General features: G+C 37.1%; 1 protein-coding gene across 1 annotated transcript in view; it reads left to right on the top strand.

The window, feature by feature from the left end:
• Positions 1-8,553: 8,553 nt before the first annotated feature.
• The window catches only part of SLC27A6 (solute carrier family 27 member 6), a 45,199-nt gene continuing 33,527 nt past the window's right edge, over positions 8,554-20,225 (top strand). The window contains 2 exon segments of the mRNA XM_032441501.1: positions 8,554-8,674; positions 8,773-9,324. Of these exon segments, the coding sequence (XP_032297392.1) occupies positions 8,554-8,674; positions 8,773-9,324 (673 nt within the window).

The raw sequence follows: 20,225 nt of genomic DNA, 5'->3' as shown, positions 1-20,225 counted from the left end.
CTCTTAAGCTCATTTTCACTTTCTATTACTTTGCATATATCATGTTTAATAGACAGACTGAAATGTAGGAAGATGTACTAACCACAAAGACTCCAGTCTCACCATCTGTTGGCTTGTCATCTCCAACTATGCACAGTCAGCTGATCTTCAGAGAGCTTCCTTAATTTTATTTTTGTATATATATTTTGCTTTCTGTCGAACTTAAATGGAGTGGGCTGCTTCATCTTTTAAGATAATTTCAGTTTTCTCAACCTAGTGATGACTTATTGGATAGTGAGCTAGCTGAGGAAATGTAAGAAGTTGTTACCTCAGCATGCACTTATTTAGCCACTAACGCTCATGCTACAGGAGGATTTTCAATGGTGTTGAGACAGGAGTATTAAGTTGTGATTTGCAATGTGTCAATATCAGGCTATTTATTATGTGGTTAATGGAGTAGTGTGCAACACAGATTACTAATGTCTGTTATGGTAGGCCTGTTAAAAAAAATCTGTTACTGTGCTCTTAAGGCTATTTTTGGTACTTTTCTTGGAAACTGCTTTTTCAACACCATGGCATGGAAGTTTCGCAACAAGATAATTCATACACATAAAATTTAATTATCTTCATCCAGCTTTAGTTCTTGGCAACAAAAACCCTTTCAGAAACAAAAGCATGTGCATTTTCTCACAAAATTCTGTGTTTTTTTCTAAATGTTCATATTTGCCTCATTGCCACATTTTTTTTTATTTTTTATTTTTAAATTTTAATTGTTGTTGTTGCCAAGGTAGCATTAGGATTTACCTACATATTTACCACCCTGCTCTTAAGATAACCATTTAATAACAGATACACCCTGAGCAATTAGAAGCTAAGAAAATTGCCAATTTGTGCAAAACATTAATGGCTACAAAACCATAACAGGACATGTGTACATATAAAAATATTTTCTGTGCATATATCAGTGACTATGTAAGAAAAATTATAGAATCACAGAATCATAGACTGACTTGGGTTGAAAAGGGCCAAGATGATCATTGAGTTTCAACCCCTTGCTGAATGCAGGGTGACCTGCCATTAGACCAGACTGCCCACAGCCACATCCAGCCTGGCCTAAAAAAGTGCAAAAATATTCATATATTTGATTAATTTGCTTTTCCCCCCTCAGGAGGGGTGGAGAAGCATGAGGTTCACCTGCAGTCTATGGTTAGGCCTCAGCTTTGGGTGCTCTCTCTCTTTTTCATGTTGTTTCATTTTGTTGGATTTAGTAAACTAACGTTCCTCCTCAGATCATTGCTGTTGCTCTATTTTTTTTTTTTGTTTGTTTTTAAGACCCATCTACTATCTCCCTGTCCTTCCCCCCCAAATCCTTTCTCCTGAAGCATCAGCCCAAGAGTGCCCTGACTCATTAGTAACGGGCCAGGCCAAGCCGGCCATAAACAACACTTTCTGTTAGTTTATTTTGCTTTGCTTTGTTTTTGTTTCCTCCCCTCCTCTTTCTTTTTTTCCTCTTTGGGCCTGTACCCCCTGTCACAGACACAGATATAGAGATAACTCCATGACAGAAAAGAAATCCCATCTCTTATGGAATCAAAGAGAAAATTTGTGTCAGAAGATGAAAAATGGCTCACAGATTTAGTATTTTTGGTGGATTTGACTGCTCATTTAAATGAGCTAACATGTATCTTCAAGGTGAAAATCAACTTATCTATCTGATAACTTATCTAACTTCAAATATTAACAGTGTTTGAAATGAAATTTAAATTGTGGCAAGCTCAAATTATGGCAAATAATTTCATGCATATTTATGCACCCACTAAACATATTTATGTGAACAGCAAAATATATGCGGCCTTGATTTAGATAAAGAAATTTGAGAATGAGTTTCAGAATTGTAAAAAACATCATTTTTTTGGTATATTTGCAGGCTCATTTTAAGCTCAGCATAAATATGTTACTTGTGAATTTTCAAATAGAAGGCACTAAGTTGCAGTCAGGCATTCAACACAAAGAAAAACGTGGTCNATGATGTATACAAAATCTGTGCAAATATTGACTTTCTTCTATTTCATTCACACTATGTGGAGTAGCACAGTTGTTACACTTTTATAAGACCTATCTTAACAAAGAAGAATATCCCTCACTTCGCAGTCGTGTCTATTCACGTCATCCCTTTGTGGTAGTGTGTACGTTTATTAACAGTTGTCAAGGATAAAGCTTGGGAAGAGGAATATTTAGTCAAAATTTTCTGATGAACACCTTAAGAACTCTCTAGGAACTGCAGTGACTTCCACTGAGACAGACATTAATGCATTTGTTTCTCAAATGAAGGGTCAAATAGGTTTTATGTTTGTATTGCTCTGTTTTCTTTTTATTTTTCTTTCCTATTTCTTTCCTTTTTTTTTTTTTTTTTTTTTTTACGTTTGAGTTTAAAACAACATTTAAAAATAACTTATGCACAGTAACTGTATTAGATATTTCATATACAGTCCAAGACAATTCCTGTTTGCTCACTGTTGCCCAGGCAGGCCATGTCCAGGTGGACCCATGCCTTAAGAATTCTATTTAAGCTCAAGCCTGGACAGCTGCTCTGACTTAAGCTATGTTGATATGTAGCTATGGATGGATCTTTCTGCCTTTTTCATGCTTAAAATCCCATCTGGACTCTCTGGATGGATCCTGGAACTGCTTCTTCCCTGTGTGTTGTCTGTGACTGTTAATGAGCCCTATGTTGAAGTACCTCAATCAGATGTGCTTTGGGTGCTGCAGAACTGCCCTCTGTCTATGGTGGGTACTACAGTCTCTATTGGGGATTTCCTCTGGACCTATCTTGTCAGGTAGCCCTGCCATTGCTGCTTGGTGACACTGGCAACAATACTAATGTGAAGTGGGGGTTTTCAGTCACCTCTGAAATTACTCTGGCTTGTGAAGGGAGAAAGGAGAATACCAGAAAGATGAGGAGCACAAAGGGCATATCAAATATTGCTTTAGGCACACTTGAAATTTAAACACTCCAGGAACTCCATGTGCTCAATGCAGAAATCTTAATACGAGAACAGTTAATTTAATGGTTTTGTTTACCAGGATATAGTAGGAGATGCTTGAGGAATGAGTCTACCACACCACAAAATGACTGTGGTTTAAGGATTCAGAAGAAATGGCCCAAACGTGTAGAGAAGAGTAAGTACCTGTAGCTTTAAGGATCTGAAATTCTTTCCTCATGCATTTTAACTTAGTTCTTCATCTTCAAAGGAGTTGTTTGCCCTGTTCATTCCCAGACAACACGGAAGAGTATATGAGGAAGGTAAATAAATAAATAAATAAGGGCATAAGTTTTTCCTATGCAATTTACAGAAATCAGTATTTTAACTCAGTCCAGTTGTACCATCTGACACAGTATTTTTGCAAGCAACGTCACATACAGAATACAGATTTATTAAAATTTATGGACAGATTCAGGTGTGGCAGTACAATTATAGGAACGTATAGAGAGCGTGAAGTAGTGTTGACAAACTACTCATAATACCTTCTTCGAGATCATCAAATAAAATTTCTAATGCAATCAAAACCAAAAAATAATGAAAGCACATGTTAGCAACAGATGTTCTCTGGCATATTGTTCAGCTTTTTGATGGAAATGTTAAAGCTCAGAAAACAGAGGCAAGTTGAAAACTATCTTAGACACGCCTGAAAGCACAGAAAGCAAACACCCAGTTCTAATCCTTTGAAGGATGATTCTGATGGTACTTTCACCTAGAAATTCAATGGGATAATAATAAGACTGAATACTTCCAGCTGGTAGCTATTCAAAGCACCTCAATTAGAAAGAAAGATTTGCTTATTGGAAGAAAAAGAAAAAAAAAAAGAAAAAAAGAAAAACAAGAAAAAACAAACAGCTTATCTCTTTTTAGCAAGTGCCAACAAAGCAGGAGCAAACAGAATGCAAATGCTAGACACCTGGTTCAGAGATAACTTCTTAGAGCTAATTTGTTACAGTCACTCATTGCTGTAGCTTTGCTTAAGGCTTTTAAAGCTCAGATACGCACCTTGTTATTTTAACATACACCAACATGCCAAAACATTTCCCTGATGATCACTGAAAGACTTTCTGCTAAACTTTCCTGCTGTCCTGTTCCAAGAAAGATAAGATTACACAGAAGTATGTTTTTATTATTTAACATCTCTTTAAAAAATGTTTGGGATAATGATGCTCTGCATTAGTAGTCTAGAAAACAATTACAAGGATAGCAAAAAAATGAAGAAATGGAATGCCTGTAGGTTAGGCATTTTTAAAATACCTCGTGTCTTAATCTAAGTTACACTAACAGTCATTAAAATACACACATAGAGGATCTAAAGCAGATGGCACTTCACAGTGAGATGAACTTTGTCTCTCTTACTCAGGTCTCTTCTTTTCTGGCTTTTCCCCAGTTTTAGTTTTCCCCAGACTTAGTTTTCTTGCACATGTTACATGTGACTATGTTCACCATAATACTCCCCCTAAAGGATTTATGTTTAGATTCAAAATCTTTATCTATCTCTTACTTAAGAGGTGTTTCCATCTTTCTCTACAAGTGATTAGGTATTCTCCAAAGTCAAGTTAGGCTAAGTGTCCCTTTGGCAGGTCAGTTGTCATTTCCTGTATGTGACAGATAGCAGGATTAAAATAATAAAAAAAAAACATATGTAGGTTATTCTTAAAGCAATACCTCCAATTTAATTCCATGGAAACTAGCAGATAGAAAAGAGATACCACTTCTGGATCAGCCCTTGTATTTGCCTGAGGCTATCAAGAGTAAAATGTGAACCTTCTATTTCATTAATATATTTCATCTGAGACATAAAAGCCAGTAAATAAATTCAAAAAAGAAAAGAAAAATACGTTTTATTTCTGCAGTCTTTTGTGTTTCTGAATGATAAACTGAATTCCCAACTCTATCTTTGTAGGACTGAAAAACTCACTGTCGTGAGTATATTTCACCAGAGGTCAACAAAACTGCCAAAAGGATGAGAAAATCTAAATACAACAGTTTGCTTCTCTTGAAGAGGATAGCTAAGTTTTACTGGATTATTAAGAAATTGTAATAATATATAGGAAAATGGCTCTTAAAATGAATACAATTTCATAAATTCTTGTAAAGCTACAGAGGAACTTACTAAAAGAAAAACCCTGCATAGTAGTAAAGTGTACAAATGTTATGCTTATACTACAATGTTATGCTTATACTACAAATGTTATGCTTATACTACTAAGGTTTTATACTAATATATTACAGCTATCAGTATTTGTGAAATGTTAACACAGACCTGTAATTTTGAGATACTATAATGGAAGACTTGAGACCAAAAAAAAGTTCATGTAAAATAAGTATTTTAAACTGATATCCTCACAGAAGTACAATTTAAAAAGCAATCTAAAATATTATTAAGATGACATCTTGTTTTCTATGGACTTGAAGCTATAAAAACCTTCCCTAATATCCTTTCTGTGTCACTGAACAAACCTTGACTCCTCAGATCCCTGCAGTACCATTATTATGATTATGCCACTCACATTTAAGGTGAAGTTGTGTATTGAAACTACATGTTTTTTAGAAGTAGCAATTTGTGTATATTTTCTTACTGCCTTGAGATGTTACTGGAATACATTTTAGCTTTATCTCATAATATTTTTCCTTTTTTTTTTCAGTGTTTCAGCAAAAGAAAATCAAACTCCTTTATATTTCATTATTGGGTCATGCTATCCTCTTAGGCATCAAAATGTTTTCTATTGAAGGGAAACTGAGCAGAATAATTATAGTGTGCTACGTAATTCAGAGTCCAGTGGTCTGTCTATGGCATGAATTCTACATAGTGTCTGCAGCAAAACAGATTCTGGCTCATGAAATGGAACAAGCAGCTGAATAGTGGGTAAATTTCTTGTTAAATATGTGATTTTTATTTACCAAAATGTACATATCACCACATGTAAAACATGAGAGGTTTTTAATCTTTTGAAGAACCTTAGTATTTCTTCACGATGCAAATTAACCACTTGGAATTGTGTGGTATGTTAATAGTTTTAATCACAAATTAACACAGTTTTACAAGATGACTATTGCAGTGCAAATTGTGGCTTATATTTACTTGCTATTAAGTCATTAATATGTGTTACACTCATTGATCAATACGTTCTGGAAACTATCTATCTCCACTGCTATTCTTAAGTAATTTACAGAAATATGTAGTTTGCTCTGAGAATCATGCCTCCTGTTTATTTCCATGGTAACCACACCAGATTCAAAGAGCACAATAACACTATTTGATAGGGCAATTTCTCAACCATCAAATGCTGCTTTTCAACATAGTCACCACACTGATCTATGTATTTTCACCACTGATGAACTATGCCTGTATGTCATACTCTCATAATCTGCACCAGTGGAGCTGCCCAGTGTCAATGTCACCACTGCACAAACGCACCACCCCCAGCTTTGCTGTTCTTATATTCACTGTTTGGGCTCTCTGCATGTTCGGCAAACATCAGTGAATGTCAATAGGTACCACTCTTTCTGCAAAGACACAGCTTTGCTTCATCTGCACTTCCATTGCAAAGGAAAAGATACTTTTATCTCATAACATAGGTTTTTTTAAAAAAGAGAAGTCTAGTATAGAGATATAATCATTTTTTTTGTTGTTGTTGTTTTTAAGTTAAATGGCTGATTGCAACTGCATACAATCCATTTGAAAATCCACAAGTAGTACATTTATACTGACTAAAATTAGTTGCAAAAGAAAAGAAAAGAAAAGAAAAGAAAAGAAAAGAAAAGAAAAGAAAAGAAAAGAAAAGAAAAGAAAAGAAAAGAAAAGAAAAGAAAAGATATTGAATCTGTTCTCAAATTTCCTTATAAAAATGGAAAGCAAGGCTGTATGTTATTTTCCTGTTTACAGGACTGTGTACAGCCAGCGTATCAAAATGCAAATAATTATTTGCCATGACTTCAGCTTACCATAATTCCATACCTTGTTTCATTTTGAATGCCTCTATGGTTTGAACCCTAGCATAGACAGGTTATCTTTCCCCTTGAAGATGTATACTGTTATTGGCAATTACCAAGTTTTATTCACCAAGTGGCACAAGTGCATGCAACGTACAATATACGCAGGTTTCAATTTGACACAGTGTGGGTGGTGGGCACAAGAGGCAGAGTTGGCAATGCACCACACTCTCCTCTGCACAGCATGCTACTGTTACCCATGCAGTCTGTGCTCAAGCTACATGCAATTGACTCATGAAAAATATTGCTAAAAATCACATCATAATGTTAAAAGTCTATAATCTTGCAGGGCTGCATTACTGTCTGTCCAGGCCCACATGGGAATATGGGTTGGATAAGCCTGATTTAAAGCATAGCTTCAAATGTCTAAATCATCTACAGTTGTTTGAGTTACCAGTGAATCACGAGTCTAAGAAGATCTTAAAGTCTAAGGTTACACATACAGCTTGGCTAAATCACCCAGCTTGTGGGGGGTTCAGAAATTAATCCAGCATCACACAGGAATTCCGGCACAGGCAGGGACCAAAAGCATTTGTAATGTTACTTGCCTAAATTCTGTAACTCTTTGTTTACTGAAACTCTTTGTTTACTGTTTACTGTTTACTGTTTACTGAAAATTCTTGCCTGTGGTTGCTTGTTTTTGTAACAAATCATAAATCTCTTGAAAATCAACAGATACAGTATTTAAATTTCCCCTTTCCCTTTGTCTTTCTTTTCTGCTTGATCAATTACGTATTAGCTGCTGCAACTTTTATTACCTTACAAGCAAGGTACATTACTACTCATATAAAACTGCCAGCCTACTACCACTACAGCCTTTACAGAGTCATGAAATCAATTTTTAATCTAATTCTGATGCCTTAATTTGTTTCTGATGGCTGTCCAGACAACATGCATACGACAAAGATATGTCTATGCATTCACACTTAATCAGGCCTTGTTCTTAGTGGCAAGACAGAAACATCAAGTACTGTTAAAAGAATTTTGAGCTTCGCTGGTTGATTGCACAGTGAAGCGGAACAGCAGGCAGACCTGTGATGTTATCAGAAATGGAGGTGGTGTGAAAAAGGTGTCCAGGTGCTGACAGCTTCTTGCCAGTGATGTTTCTTAATGAACTGTGGAATCACTAAGGTTAGAAAAGACTTCTAAGGTCCAACTGCCAACCCACCACCACCATGTCCACAATGTAACCAGTAACACATCATTTCTTAAACAGCTCTAGGGATAGTGATTCCACTATTGCCCTGGGCAGCCTGTTCCAATACCCTATTGCTCTTTCTGAGAAGTTTTTCCTAGTATACAACCTGCACCTCTCCTGGTAGATCTTGAGGTCACTACTTCCATTCTATCACTGTTATCTGAAAGCAGAGTCCAACCTCCACCTTGCCATAATCTCCTTTCAGGTAGCTCGGCAGAGAGTGGGAGCCTAAGAGTGGAAGCCTAGGGACATCCCAGGACCGAACAGCTACAAGCAGGGACTGCACGGCACGGCTGGCTTTGCTCTGCCGGCACCGCTGTCCGCTCTCCCACCGCCGCGATGCAAGTGCGGGGTGGAGTGATCCGGCCCGCTCCTTATGCAACAAGCTCAAGGAGCGGCCCCCGCCGCCTTCCCAGCAGCTCGGCGCGGCGCCGGGAGTCCGGAGGAGGGAGGGGGGAAGGCTGGGGAAGGCTGGAGGTGCTGAGCTCCCGCCCCTCCTGACCTCGCCTCTCCCCGCGGTGCGCTCATGCCGCAGGTGCGGAGCGGGCTGTGGCTGAGGCGGGTGCTTGCCGAAGGGCTTCCTCTCCGGCTCTGCACCTCGCAGAGACGACCCCTCTCCGTTCCCAATGCTTTTTCCCTCCTGGGTACCGTGCGTTGCGGCCGGCGTTGCCTCCTTGCATCTCATACAGAAACTTCTCTTCCCTTACTTCTGGGCTGATCTGAGATACTTGCTGAAGGTACTGCTCTATGGGCTGAGGGTGGAGAGCTACAGGCAGAGAGGGAAGATTGTCACCGTGCTGGATAAGTTTGTTAAGCTGGCTGAGAAGCAGCCCCACAAGGCATTTCTCATCTACGACGGGAAGGTGCTCTCCTACCGGGATGTGGACAGGCGCAGTAACAGGGTAGCGCAGGTCTTCCTTCAACACGACAGTCTGAAGAAGGGTGACACGGTGGCCCTGCTGATGGGCAACGAGCCCGACTTTATCCACGTGTGGTTTGGACTGGCCAAGCTGGGATGTGTGGTGGCTTTCCTCAACTTCAATGTCCGCTCCAGGTCTCTCCTGCACTGTCTCACTAGCTGTGAACCCAAGATACTGATTGTGGGAGCAGGTAGAGTATTCAGTTGATTTAGATTTATATGTCTAAAGCTTTTAATGTCACATTTTTATTTTTTTTTTCCCCAGTGTGTGCCCTTTCAGCTCCTTCACTGAAAACCAAAGTTTGAGATGTTCACAGAATGAAATAAATGTGAGGCTTTCTAGCTTCAGGATAAAGCATTGGTCACTTATATGAAGTATATCCATGCTCTGGGGGCATAGATTTAGCTTGTTCTTAACAATGTTAATTGCAGAAAAGTTTGCAACATCTAGATGTAGCCTGTTCCAAATGTTTAATTACTTCAAGAACTACCTAGTATGTCTAAGAGAGCATTAAAATGAGCTTATGAGAATAGTTTCCCACTTTGTTTGAAGCAGTCAATTTTTATGTTATCCAAGTAATGAATTTTATTTTCCTGAACTATTCTGCCATTCTTGTAGCAGTCAAACCTGTTAAAACTGGAAAGTTTGTACCATAGCTATGAGCTATACAGATTATTCCTTACAGATATTCACAGAGGTGCGCCTGTTTCCCAGGAGCTGGAGCTGGGAGTTTTACTTTATAGGTGTAGCATGTAGAAAGCTGTTTTGCAATAACCAACTTACTTGTAAATAGATTATAGAAGAAATCGCTGTGTTTGGTTAGGTGATAACAGTATTTTTTGTGTTTTTCCAGTACATTTTTTTTCTTTTATATATAATACATACTTAAGAATAATTTAAAAACATGATGTAGATATCCTGTGAATTTTATTATTGCAGTTAAGATTCAGTTATAGAGATCTATAAGCCAAAGCTACAGAGATATAATCTAAAACTGGGTTCCTGAACACCTCTACATTTTTGGTCAACTGTTGGTGAAACCCACAATACCAGAGGATCATGTAGAACTGACTCACTGGGTGGAGGAGGGTAGTTCAAAATGTGGAGTGTTAGCTTCATTCTGCCTCCCTAAAATTATTATTTCAAATGTTATGCCTTTTTTCTAATTCACACCTTCTTGTCCCATTCCTGTTAACGAAGTTTGCAGAGCTTTGTATTTGTGAGACTTAAATGGTTAAATTTCCTCCTATCTGCTCTATGCTGCTGCAGCAATTTTCTGCTTTCGCTGTTGTATTTAATATTTTTTCCCTTACATACTTCTACATTATTAATTATGTAGTTCCAATTGCATGTGCTATACTGGTTTAAGAGTAATAGAGTACTTAATAACTAAACTAATAAAAGAAGAGCCAATTTAAAATACAATCCCGAAGCATACGGTAACAGTGTTTTCAAACTGCCTGTTTTAAATTTTGCCTTCTTACTTAATTAAAACAATAGCTCATTTAACATGCTCTCTTAAATATGTACTTTAAGTGTATTGATTGAGGAACTGATTTAATCTTAAGGTAGTTTGTGTGCATTGACTGTGGTTCTTTTTTGAATCTGGCCATCTCAGCTCAGAGGAGAAAATCTGTGTGTAAACAGGTAATATCAACAAGCGAATCTCTGAGTTGGTCTTTTATGTGCTGGCGTTCTTATGTTATTCATGGGCTTCTGCATTCAGTTCTTCAGACCCTTGAGGTATAAGGCTTTACAATATTCTTCAGGATTTAGGAACCCCTTTTGCCCATCTCTGTGAAAGAAGCTGAAGCTTTGCTTTGTACGTGTTTCTTGGCTGTGTTATATGGAGAAGCAGCCTCTCCAAAGAGGTCTGTGTTTTGCAGCTGAAGGTTAACATGCTGTTCAGAGGCAACGAGGGCTGATTCATGTCACTTGAAACAAAAGGTTGGATCATACATTGTTATCACACATAGTTACCCATAATATTTATAAAAATCGCTGGTCAGTTTTTAACACTGTGGTTATGCAGTTGATGAGATAAATTCTCTGACATGTATTCACATCCAGTATTTGTGTTTCAAGGGATACTGCCTTATCAGGAGGTGTGACCTGAGTTTTTCTTGTGTGCTTTGCTCTTTTGATGCTCTTTTCTACAGGACTGTAGATACCGTGAACTCAGCATTCTAAATTCTATTGCAAAATACATACACTAAAAGCACACAACTTGTGGTCCAGTATCTTATCTAGATATTTTTATTTTTATTTATTTATTTATTTTTATTACAGATCATTTTGCAACAGTAATTTTTTTCTGGATAGAGGTTGTTCTGACTTTTGGCAGTATTGTATGCTCTGCATCCCCTGCAAATAATTTTGAGTTAATAATTCCATTTAAGGAGCTACAATATTGTTTTTTCAATACTTTGGGTTACCTTTGCTCCCGTTCACACACTGCAGCACAGTGGAAACTGTTCTGTCACATTTTGGTCAGCAGGACCAAATTTTCTCTTGACATTTGTGTCTGTTAGTGGCACATTAAATCTGGAATCTGCATTTAAATCCAATTATGATTTCATTTCTGTGACAGTGGATCTTCAGCTTTCTGTTGATATCTACATCACTGCCCACAGATCAGTTGTTTATTGGAGAACCTATTCTCAGCATATGTTGGTGTAGTCTTCCTCTGCGTGTGACAGCTGCATCTTATTTCTTCTTTCAGTACATTTTGTCTTTTTAGTATGCTTTAACTTTCTGCAAATGTGATATTTCTCTCCAAACACTCTGGATGGTATTTATGGTTATGTTTTCTTCCAAGCCTTTCATACTGCTTCTGGCAAGATCACTATTATTTGTGGACTTTGTACTCCTAAGTTGTCTTTCCTGTCTGCAAATTTTTCAGAGGCTGTGGCTTAGTATAATCTTTCCTTCAGCACTTGCAGCCAGATCTTGTTCTTGTCTGACAATTCTCTGATATTTTCACTGCTGTTTCTGACTTTAGATTCTGGTTTTCAAGTAGAACTGATGTTTTGAGGTTTCATTTTGATTTAATTGCAGAGAGTTTGCAGAATACCTGAAGCTTCTCCGGGCTCTCCTGTGCTGAAGAGCTGCAAAATGTCTCTTACTTGTTGGTTTCTTATGTGAAATGAGTATCTCTATAAAGCTGGATTTTTTGTAGAATAGCAGTATTCTTGTGGTTCATTTAGTAAGTTAGTTTATTCTTATTAGAATTGCCTGTAAGGCAATACAGAGTATCTGTTTTCTCAATATATATATACTTTGTGTTGCTTTCTAGTATTTCCACTTGACACTGTAGTTCAGAACAATTCTCTGCTTTAGCAGTTTCCATTTGTCTAGTGTCTTGCCAATGACTTTGGGATTTCTTGCTTTTATTACTTATGTAACATTTTCAGTCTTCCATCTTCAGAAATTTTCTATCACCACTCCTATTCTGGAGAGTACTTGTTTTGAGAAACAGAAGCTTGAAACTGTGTTTTTAATAAGGTAGCGGTTGTCTAAGAGGTAGGCAAGTAAGGAACTTGTGAAGGAGAAAAAGGAATCTGCATGCCTTCCATCTATCAAACTGTCAGTTTACCGGGAATCTGATATGCTAAAAGGTGCTTTTTCTTACTACGTTTATTGCCAGATTCTGTCACCCTTACTTATTTAAATATTGTGAGTATAAGCAGAGGATTAAGGTATTGAGTTATGCTCTAACTTTTAAGGCACTGTGGCCTTTCTAGGGAATATTTCTATACATTGAAATCTTGCTTGAACAAGAAACTTGTATTTTGTCTTTAGGAGACAACAGCTGTGTAAAAGCAATACCATAAAACAACAGTAATAATCTAGTGGCTCACCCATATGACACAAATGGATTTTGCTAGTGCATTTATAGCCTGCTGCTACTGGGAAGAGTTCAGCTGAGCCTTAATTGCCATCAGTACTTCTGATTCAAGGATTTAACTGCAAAAGGATTGTGCTACCACAGCCCTGACAGCAAAGGCTATTCAGAGTACATGCTGTGTGGGTGTGCTTGGGCAGCTGCTCTTAGATGACTGTGTTTAGGCAAGTGAATGACTGTGTCAGACTAAGATGATCTCCAACAGTCAGTCCCTTCTAACCTCATCCATTTTGTGATTTGGATATTCAGAATGATATCTCTCAGCTGTGCAAAGTACAGCATTTTCCTGGACAGAGTTCTTTACTCTTTAGGTATCAGCAGTGCTTCGTGCTGTTCAGTATAATCTGTTTTTGTCAGTTATTTGAGCTCAGAACCATGGTTTATGCTGGTAGAGATGAAGTTCAAACAGAAACGTGTCTATATACTGGAGAAAAGGAGTAGAGAAAATATTTGTGATATTTTTTTAATTATCTATGGTGTTATGTAATAGCAGTATCATCTTACACGTGTAAGTCATTGGGTAAACAAAAAAACACACTATTTTGTGAGACATTCATCTTTTCTGAACTTTTCTGAAACAAGTGAGCAAAGGTGTCTGGACCTAAACATGCAGGACAAGGAAAGCATAGCAGGCCTACAGAAAACACTCTTAACAGCTCTATTTGACACTGTATCTCTTTGATCATTTGTTTTATTTCAGCCTTGGTCCCATGATATCCTTTGATGAGAAGATTGTGCCCATTGAATGTTTTCTGCCTACAGTGGCACTTCAAGATTCCATCACTGGTTCTGATCTACAACTGACTTGAAATTTCTGTTCTTTTTACTCAGTGAGAATAGGAACTGAGTATAAGGAGTCAGATACAGGTAACAGTAATTTTTCTGATGCCAGACGGGCGTGCCATAGTTTACTGAATTGGAGTGCTCATCCAATTTATCTAAGAACAATTTCATGCAGCTTGCTTTCTGAGTAACTTTTTGTTCAGTGCAAGTTGATCTCATAATCTGATTTATTCCTTTCATCATTGGCAGACTCTTGTCTGTTTGCCAATAGGCCACATTGTTTCTTTCCTAGGAAATAATATAAAAGACCTTTTGTACACTTTGCAGTCTAGGACAGCTGCTTATAACCGAAGCATGTTTTTCTTTCTTTCTTAAAAGATACTCAAAAGATGAATCTTTACATATGCACATGAACTTAATGTAACACAGTTTCATGAGTTTTTGTTAAACAATGAGTTGCTAAGAAAGGAAAAAAAAAATAAAATTGGAGAAGCACATTCATTTTGACAAATCTCTCTCTCTCTCTCTTTTCCCCAGTGGAAGCCACATGGTTAGCAAACAGAGATTATTCATATACAAACAGTGTAAACAGTGCACAGGGAGCTGCTATCTATATTGGAAATCATTAGCTTAAGTCACTTCTTCCAAGACAAATAAACCAAAACCAGGCTAAAATTTCGCAGTTTAAATAGCAAACAAGCACTTGAGAGAAACCACAAATTTAAATAGATAAATTGCTTTACTATTATTTCTTTACTACATGGTTAAGTGCACATGCCAGATACCTCTAGAAATGTTGAAATGTAGTTCCTCTAAGAGGGCTGTTTGTTTCTGACAGGAGGACAAGATGGTTTGTAAAGACCAATGAGCTGTATGCAAGATCAGGCATGTAAATTCTTTGTTCGTGGAACAAACTGCTGGCTGACTGTCATCAGAATTATTCTTTGGAAATGCCTTAGCACAACTGAGAGTTTTGTCTTCCAACACCTCTTGTTCATTCCTGTTCCAGAAGTAATTTTATGCTTCTGGCACTTTGAAAACTGCAAATTTAAATTACCCTTTCTTCTTTATCATTACAAACTGTTCACGTATTGCTCCAAGTAATAGGTTCCTGAACAAAAAAGAAAAATGCTGTTCTGTTGTACTCATGGAACTAATATTCAATAGTGGTTAAAAAAAGAAAAAGGAAGAAATAGCAAGTTCTTGTACAACAGAAGCAGTCTTTGGCTGTATGAGTTGAGAAAAAGCAAACAGTGTGCATTTCTAATCTGAAGATTGATCTTAATTATTTAAAGTAAAAATGTTTCAGTCTATTAAAAGGGAGGGAAAAAAAAAGAAAAAACCCACTAGAAATATTTGTGAATTTCTCTTTTTTGTTCACTTCTAAGCAGAAATATCTTCTGCAGAGATAACAGCAATAGACCAGTTATTAAAGACTAACTTCATTTTTATCACTGTCAAAAACATCAAAGGCAGAATGATTAGAAATAATTCAAGAAATCTACCTATGAAAAATAAAGAAATTCAGTAATAGCATCTTTGGTATCTGTGGTTCTTAAAAACAATGATATTGTTTTCAGGTTTGTAGTTGTGTTTGTTTGGTTTTTTGCAGGCATTTTGCAAGAAGATAGTTTGTAGTTGTTGTGGTGTTAACTCTAGATCTATCTGTGTCTGTGGCTGAGACAGCAGACCCAGTGGCCCAGAAAAGGGGAGGATGCTGATATTTTACAGCTGGTTCGGCCCCGTAATGTGACTAATGGGGCAGGGAACCTTCGGAGCCACACCCTGAGAAATGGGAATGGTTAGGAGATGGGCCTAAAAAACAGAACAGCAGCAGTGATCTGAGGTGGAAAGTTAGTGCACTAAATATGATGTTGGAATGGGAGATAAAACACTGTAATACAGCATACATTTGGAATTGAGAATAATAATGAGAGAGAATGTCCAAAACTGAAAGCCTTACTCTGAATTGAAGGAGAAGTGGCCACGGAAATTTTACTTATTAAGTACCCAAAATAAATACTTATCTGTACACCACACAGTTTATCTGGTGAGGATACTATACAACGTGGCCAGCTGAGTTTGGAATGTGTAATTACTAGAAGCTGCAGAAATTGAGAAATCCTTAATACTAACAATAAACAATTCTTTACTGTTTTTAATATATTTGCTGGCAGAATAATAGCTTCCTGTGCCAATACAGTCAATAAACTGTTGCAGATTTAGTACACCTTTACTATTTTTGAGAACGCAAATAGAGCTCCCGCCACTTCAAATACTTCAAATTTCTCTCAGCCTAACCTGTACCTGCACAAACCACAAAGTACCAGTATATTTAGAAGTGACACTGTTTATAGTCATTTGGTCCCCCTTGGCTTATTAACAGCTGTTAACAGTAGTCTGCCAAGAGGAAAATATTTTTTGAAATGATTAAATATGTTGCACAGTTTATGCAAAAGGATTCTATTGATGGTACTCAGTACTTGCAAATTGAGCTTGGGGTTGACATCAGGAGTTCAAACGCTGGCTCTGGCAGTGCTTCACTGTGAGGTTCTATGTGAGTCATTTCAACTTTATTTGTTTATTCATTTATAAAACCTGAGATAACAACATGCATTTATACCCATGGGGATAGTTCCAAGATTAATTTAGTAGGCTGAGATTCAGTAATGCACTTAAGCATAAACATATCTTTAAATATATGAATGGTTCTTTTGAAAGCAATATGGCTGTTCCTACACCTAAGAAATTTGCTGGGTTAATACATTAACATCTGTTTAGTATTCTGTGAAGGTGACGGATTGAAAAAAAATGTTTAAAAGTATAAATATCAAATTTATTACTTAGGAATTGACCTCTGTTCATATATATATAAATCTGGGACTCCCTCAGTTTCTTTCCTGTTTAAGCAAACAACATACATCTTATCTATACTGCTGATTCTATTTTATAGGAGTGAGTTTGCATTTAAACTCAGTTAAAAGCTAATAGAAAGAGTGCTGTTTGTGGATGAATGGATAAAGAAGTAAAATTGCTAGATACCTAAAATTAGATTAAGTTGAAGATCTAGCTGAAGAACCACAGAAATAGCCACAATCTTTTTTGGAAGTCTATACTGAATAATCCACAGGTCTGTATCATATTTCTGTTCTTTGAAATTCAGGTTTCCATACACATAATACAGTGGCTTTCTTTTCTTCTTCTTCTTCATTTTTTTTTTTCCTTCTTCTTCTTTTTTTTTTTTTCTTTCCTTTTTCCTTTCTTATACATTTTTTTCCCCATTTGAATCACTTCTGTGCTTTTGAGGAAAAAGACCCTCTATTTGAGAAATCGCTGTTGAGGACATCCAAGGAAACCTGTACTGTAACTGCTGGCTGTGCATATACTTACCATTCACCTTTAACATACTCATCTTTTATTTGAAGTTAAAGCTTAGTGATTCTGCTTTCTATTCTTAACAGTGACAAAGAATTGTCAGAAATGCATCGGTAAGCAGGAGCTATTAATCAAGGACCACCATTTTTTTCAAGACGAAGGGGAAGCTGGATGACAATTAAACACTGTGAAGTCAGCAGTAATCTTATTATTAGATTCTATTTTCATTCATTTCAGTCAGCTCATCACATTTTATTTTATTTGCATCAATAAAATGAATATCATTCTCTTCTGTATAAAAATTGAAACTTTTCAGAGGAAAATGTATCTTAGTGCATTATTTCTGAAGATGTAATCTAACTAACATTATTTTATATTAAATTTTAAGATTTGCTTGGGACTTTAGAAGAAATTCTTCCTGACCTCCAGAAGGACATCAGTGTTTGGGTAATGACCAAGGATTCCACTTTTCCAAGTGTGCATAGCCTTTTAGAACACATGGAAATTCCTGCACGAAGACCCTGTTCCAGTTAGTCGACGATCTGCCAGCAACCTCAAATCTTCTGTTTTGTATATATTTACTTCAGGAACAACAGGTACAAGTATATTTCGAAAGAAGATAATATGTTCTTAAAGCTTTAATTAGAATCTGATTTTTATTTTATTTTTTTTAACACTCTCATCTTTTGATTAATCTTTTTATAATAGAATATCATATTTCATATCATTTTGGTGGGAAATAAGCATTCTTCTTGCTGATTAATGTTTATATTCATAGTATTATGTGCTTCTTCTTTGCTGATGTATAAATACTGTGGGAGAAGCTTTGCTATCTAGTTGATTTCTGAGTGTTTATAAAATGTTTTTCCATGTTTTTACAGCCAACACATTAACACTGTATTCAGAATTAAAAACAATCTAAAGCAAATTGACATTTTTTTCTTCCTTAAGTTGTGCTTTATGTAGCGACAGAAAATAGGATGAAAAGTTATAGACTTCTAGTGTAGAAACAGATGGCTGAATTTAATACAGTTGTCCAGCAGCTAAAACTAAGACTAAAAACAAAAACAACAACAACAAAACAGCAACAAAACACAAAACACAACCAAGTGTAGTTGAAAAAGGAACACGATATTGCTAAAATAAGCAGATTGGCATTCTCATTCACTTCTAGCTATGGGAGGAATAAATAGGGTAAATTTTATTTATATTTATTTATTTATTTGTTCCCTTCATATAAATAATTATTTAGTGTATTTATTTCTACTTCTGGAGCAAGATTTAAAAAGTAAAAATGTTGGTCTAGAATAAAAAAAGTAAAGAGTTCAAAATGTCCAGATGTCAACTATGTAATAAAACTCTAACAATACAAACATATATCATAGAAGAATAGAATCCTTAGAGTTGGAAAGGACCTTTAAAGGTCATCTAGTCCAAATCCTTTGCAAAGAACATAGACTTGTATAGCCAGATCAGCTTGCCCAGGGCTTGATCCAGTTGCTGAAAGTCTCAGGGAGGGGCATAACCCATTCTCTGGGCTAACCCTGTTCAGGCTCTCACTGTAAAAAATTCTATATTAAATAAATCTCTCCTCTTTAAGCTTGAAACATTTCCCGTACCGATACAAGAACCCTGCTTAAAGAGTCTGTCCTTCTTCCTGTGTTCCCTTCAATATTGAAAGGTCACTAACAGGTCAACTCAGAGCCTTCTCTTCTGCAGGCTGAACAGCCCTAGTTCTTTCTGCCTGCCTTTGTGGGAGAAATGCTCCATCCCTTGGATAACTTTTGTAGCCCTTCTCTGGACATGCTCCAATAGGTCTACGTCTCTTCTGTACTGAGGACTCCCAATCTGGACACAGAACTCTAGGTGAGGCCTCATCAGCACAGAGTAGAGGGGCAGGATACCTCCCTTGCCCACTGGTCACACTTCTTTTGATGCACCCCAGGATTTGGTTGGCTTTTTGGGCTGCAAGGACACATAGGCTAGCTCATGTCCAGCATGCCATCCACCAGTATCACCAGGTCTTTTTTGGCAGAGCTGCACTCAATACTTTCATCTCCCAGGTTGTATTGATAGTGGATGTTGCCTCGACCCAAGTGTAAGAGCTTGTGTCTGGATTTGTTGAACCTCATGAGTTCACATGGGCCACTGCTAAAGCCTGTCTAAGTCCATGCAGTTGGCATCCTGTCCTCTGGTATGTCAAACAGAACCCCCTACAGCTGTTGGTGTCAGCAAACTGGCTGAATGTGCTCAACCCCACTGTCCACATCATTGATGAAGATATAGATCAGTCCAGCACGACCTCACAACCACAAGCTATTGAAATCAACTGTCGGATGATCGCAGCCAGTCTTATCCACTGAACAGTCCACGTATCAGATCCATATTTTTCCAATTTGGAGAGAAGGTTGTTGTGGGATACTGAATGTGTATATATAGTTAACATTACTTTTTTTTTTTTTTTTTTTTTATTCCTGAGCAATGTAATTAGAAGGATAAGAATTACTTTGCTTGAGGGGTCCGGGGTACCTACTTTTAATCTAAAGTAAGTCAACATTTAAGCACTTTTGATGCTGCAAGTATAAAGTATACTGGCAAGTATAAAAATTGGCTCTAGCTTCTTAAAGTAAGTACGTTTGCACAGTCCGTGTCACTGTGTCAGCAGAAAGAAGAAACCAAGACTCTCCAGTGTGCTTCAAAGAATCTCAAAATCACAGAATAGCTGAAATTGCATGGGCCTTCCAGAGGTTATCTGGCTGTACCCCATGCTAAAGCACAGACACACACCAGCTCAGGACCATACCTAAGGCAGCTTGAAGATCTCCAAGGTTGGAGACCACAGTTTCCTGGCAACCTATTCCACTGGAAATCCTTTTTGTCTGAGACCATAGATTTATTGAATTTTCTCTTTATTGTGATAAGTTTTGGAATTACTTCTAACTAGAATGTCCATAGGTTAGCTTCCACTTAACAAGCCTTTAATTAGTTTTAAAATGCAAGTAGCTCAGTAGAAGAATGATAAGCTTCTG

This window comes from Coturnix japonica, chromosome Z, assembly GCF_001577835.2.
Source record: "Coturnix japonica isolate 7356 chromosome Z, Coturnix japonica 2.1, whole genome shotgun sequence".
Taxonomy (NCBI): domain Eukaryota; kingdom Metazoa; phylum Chordata; class Aves; order Galliformes; family Phasianidae; genus Coturnix; species Coturnix japonica.
The sequence above is the reverse complement of the archived record's forward strand: the minus strand, read 5'-3'. Positions and strand labels throughout refer to the sequence as shown.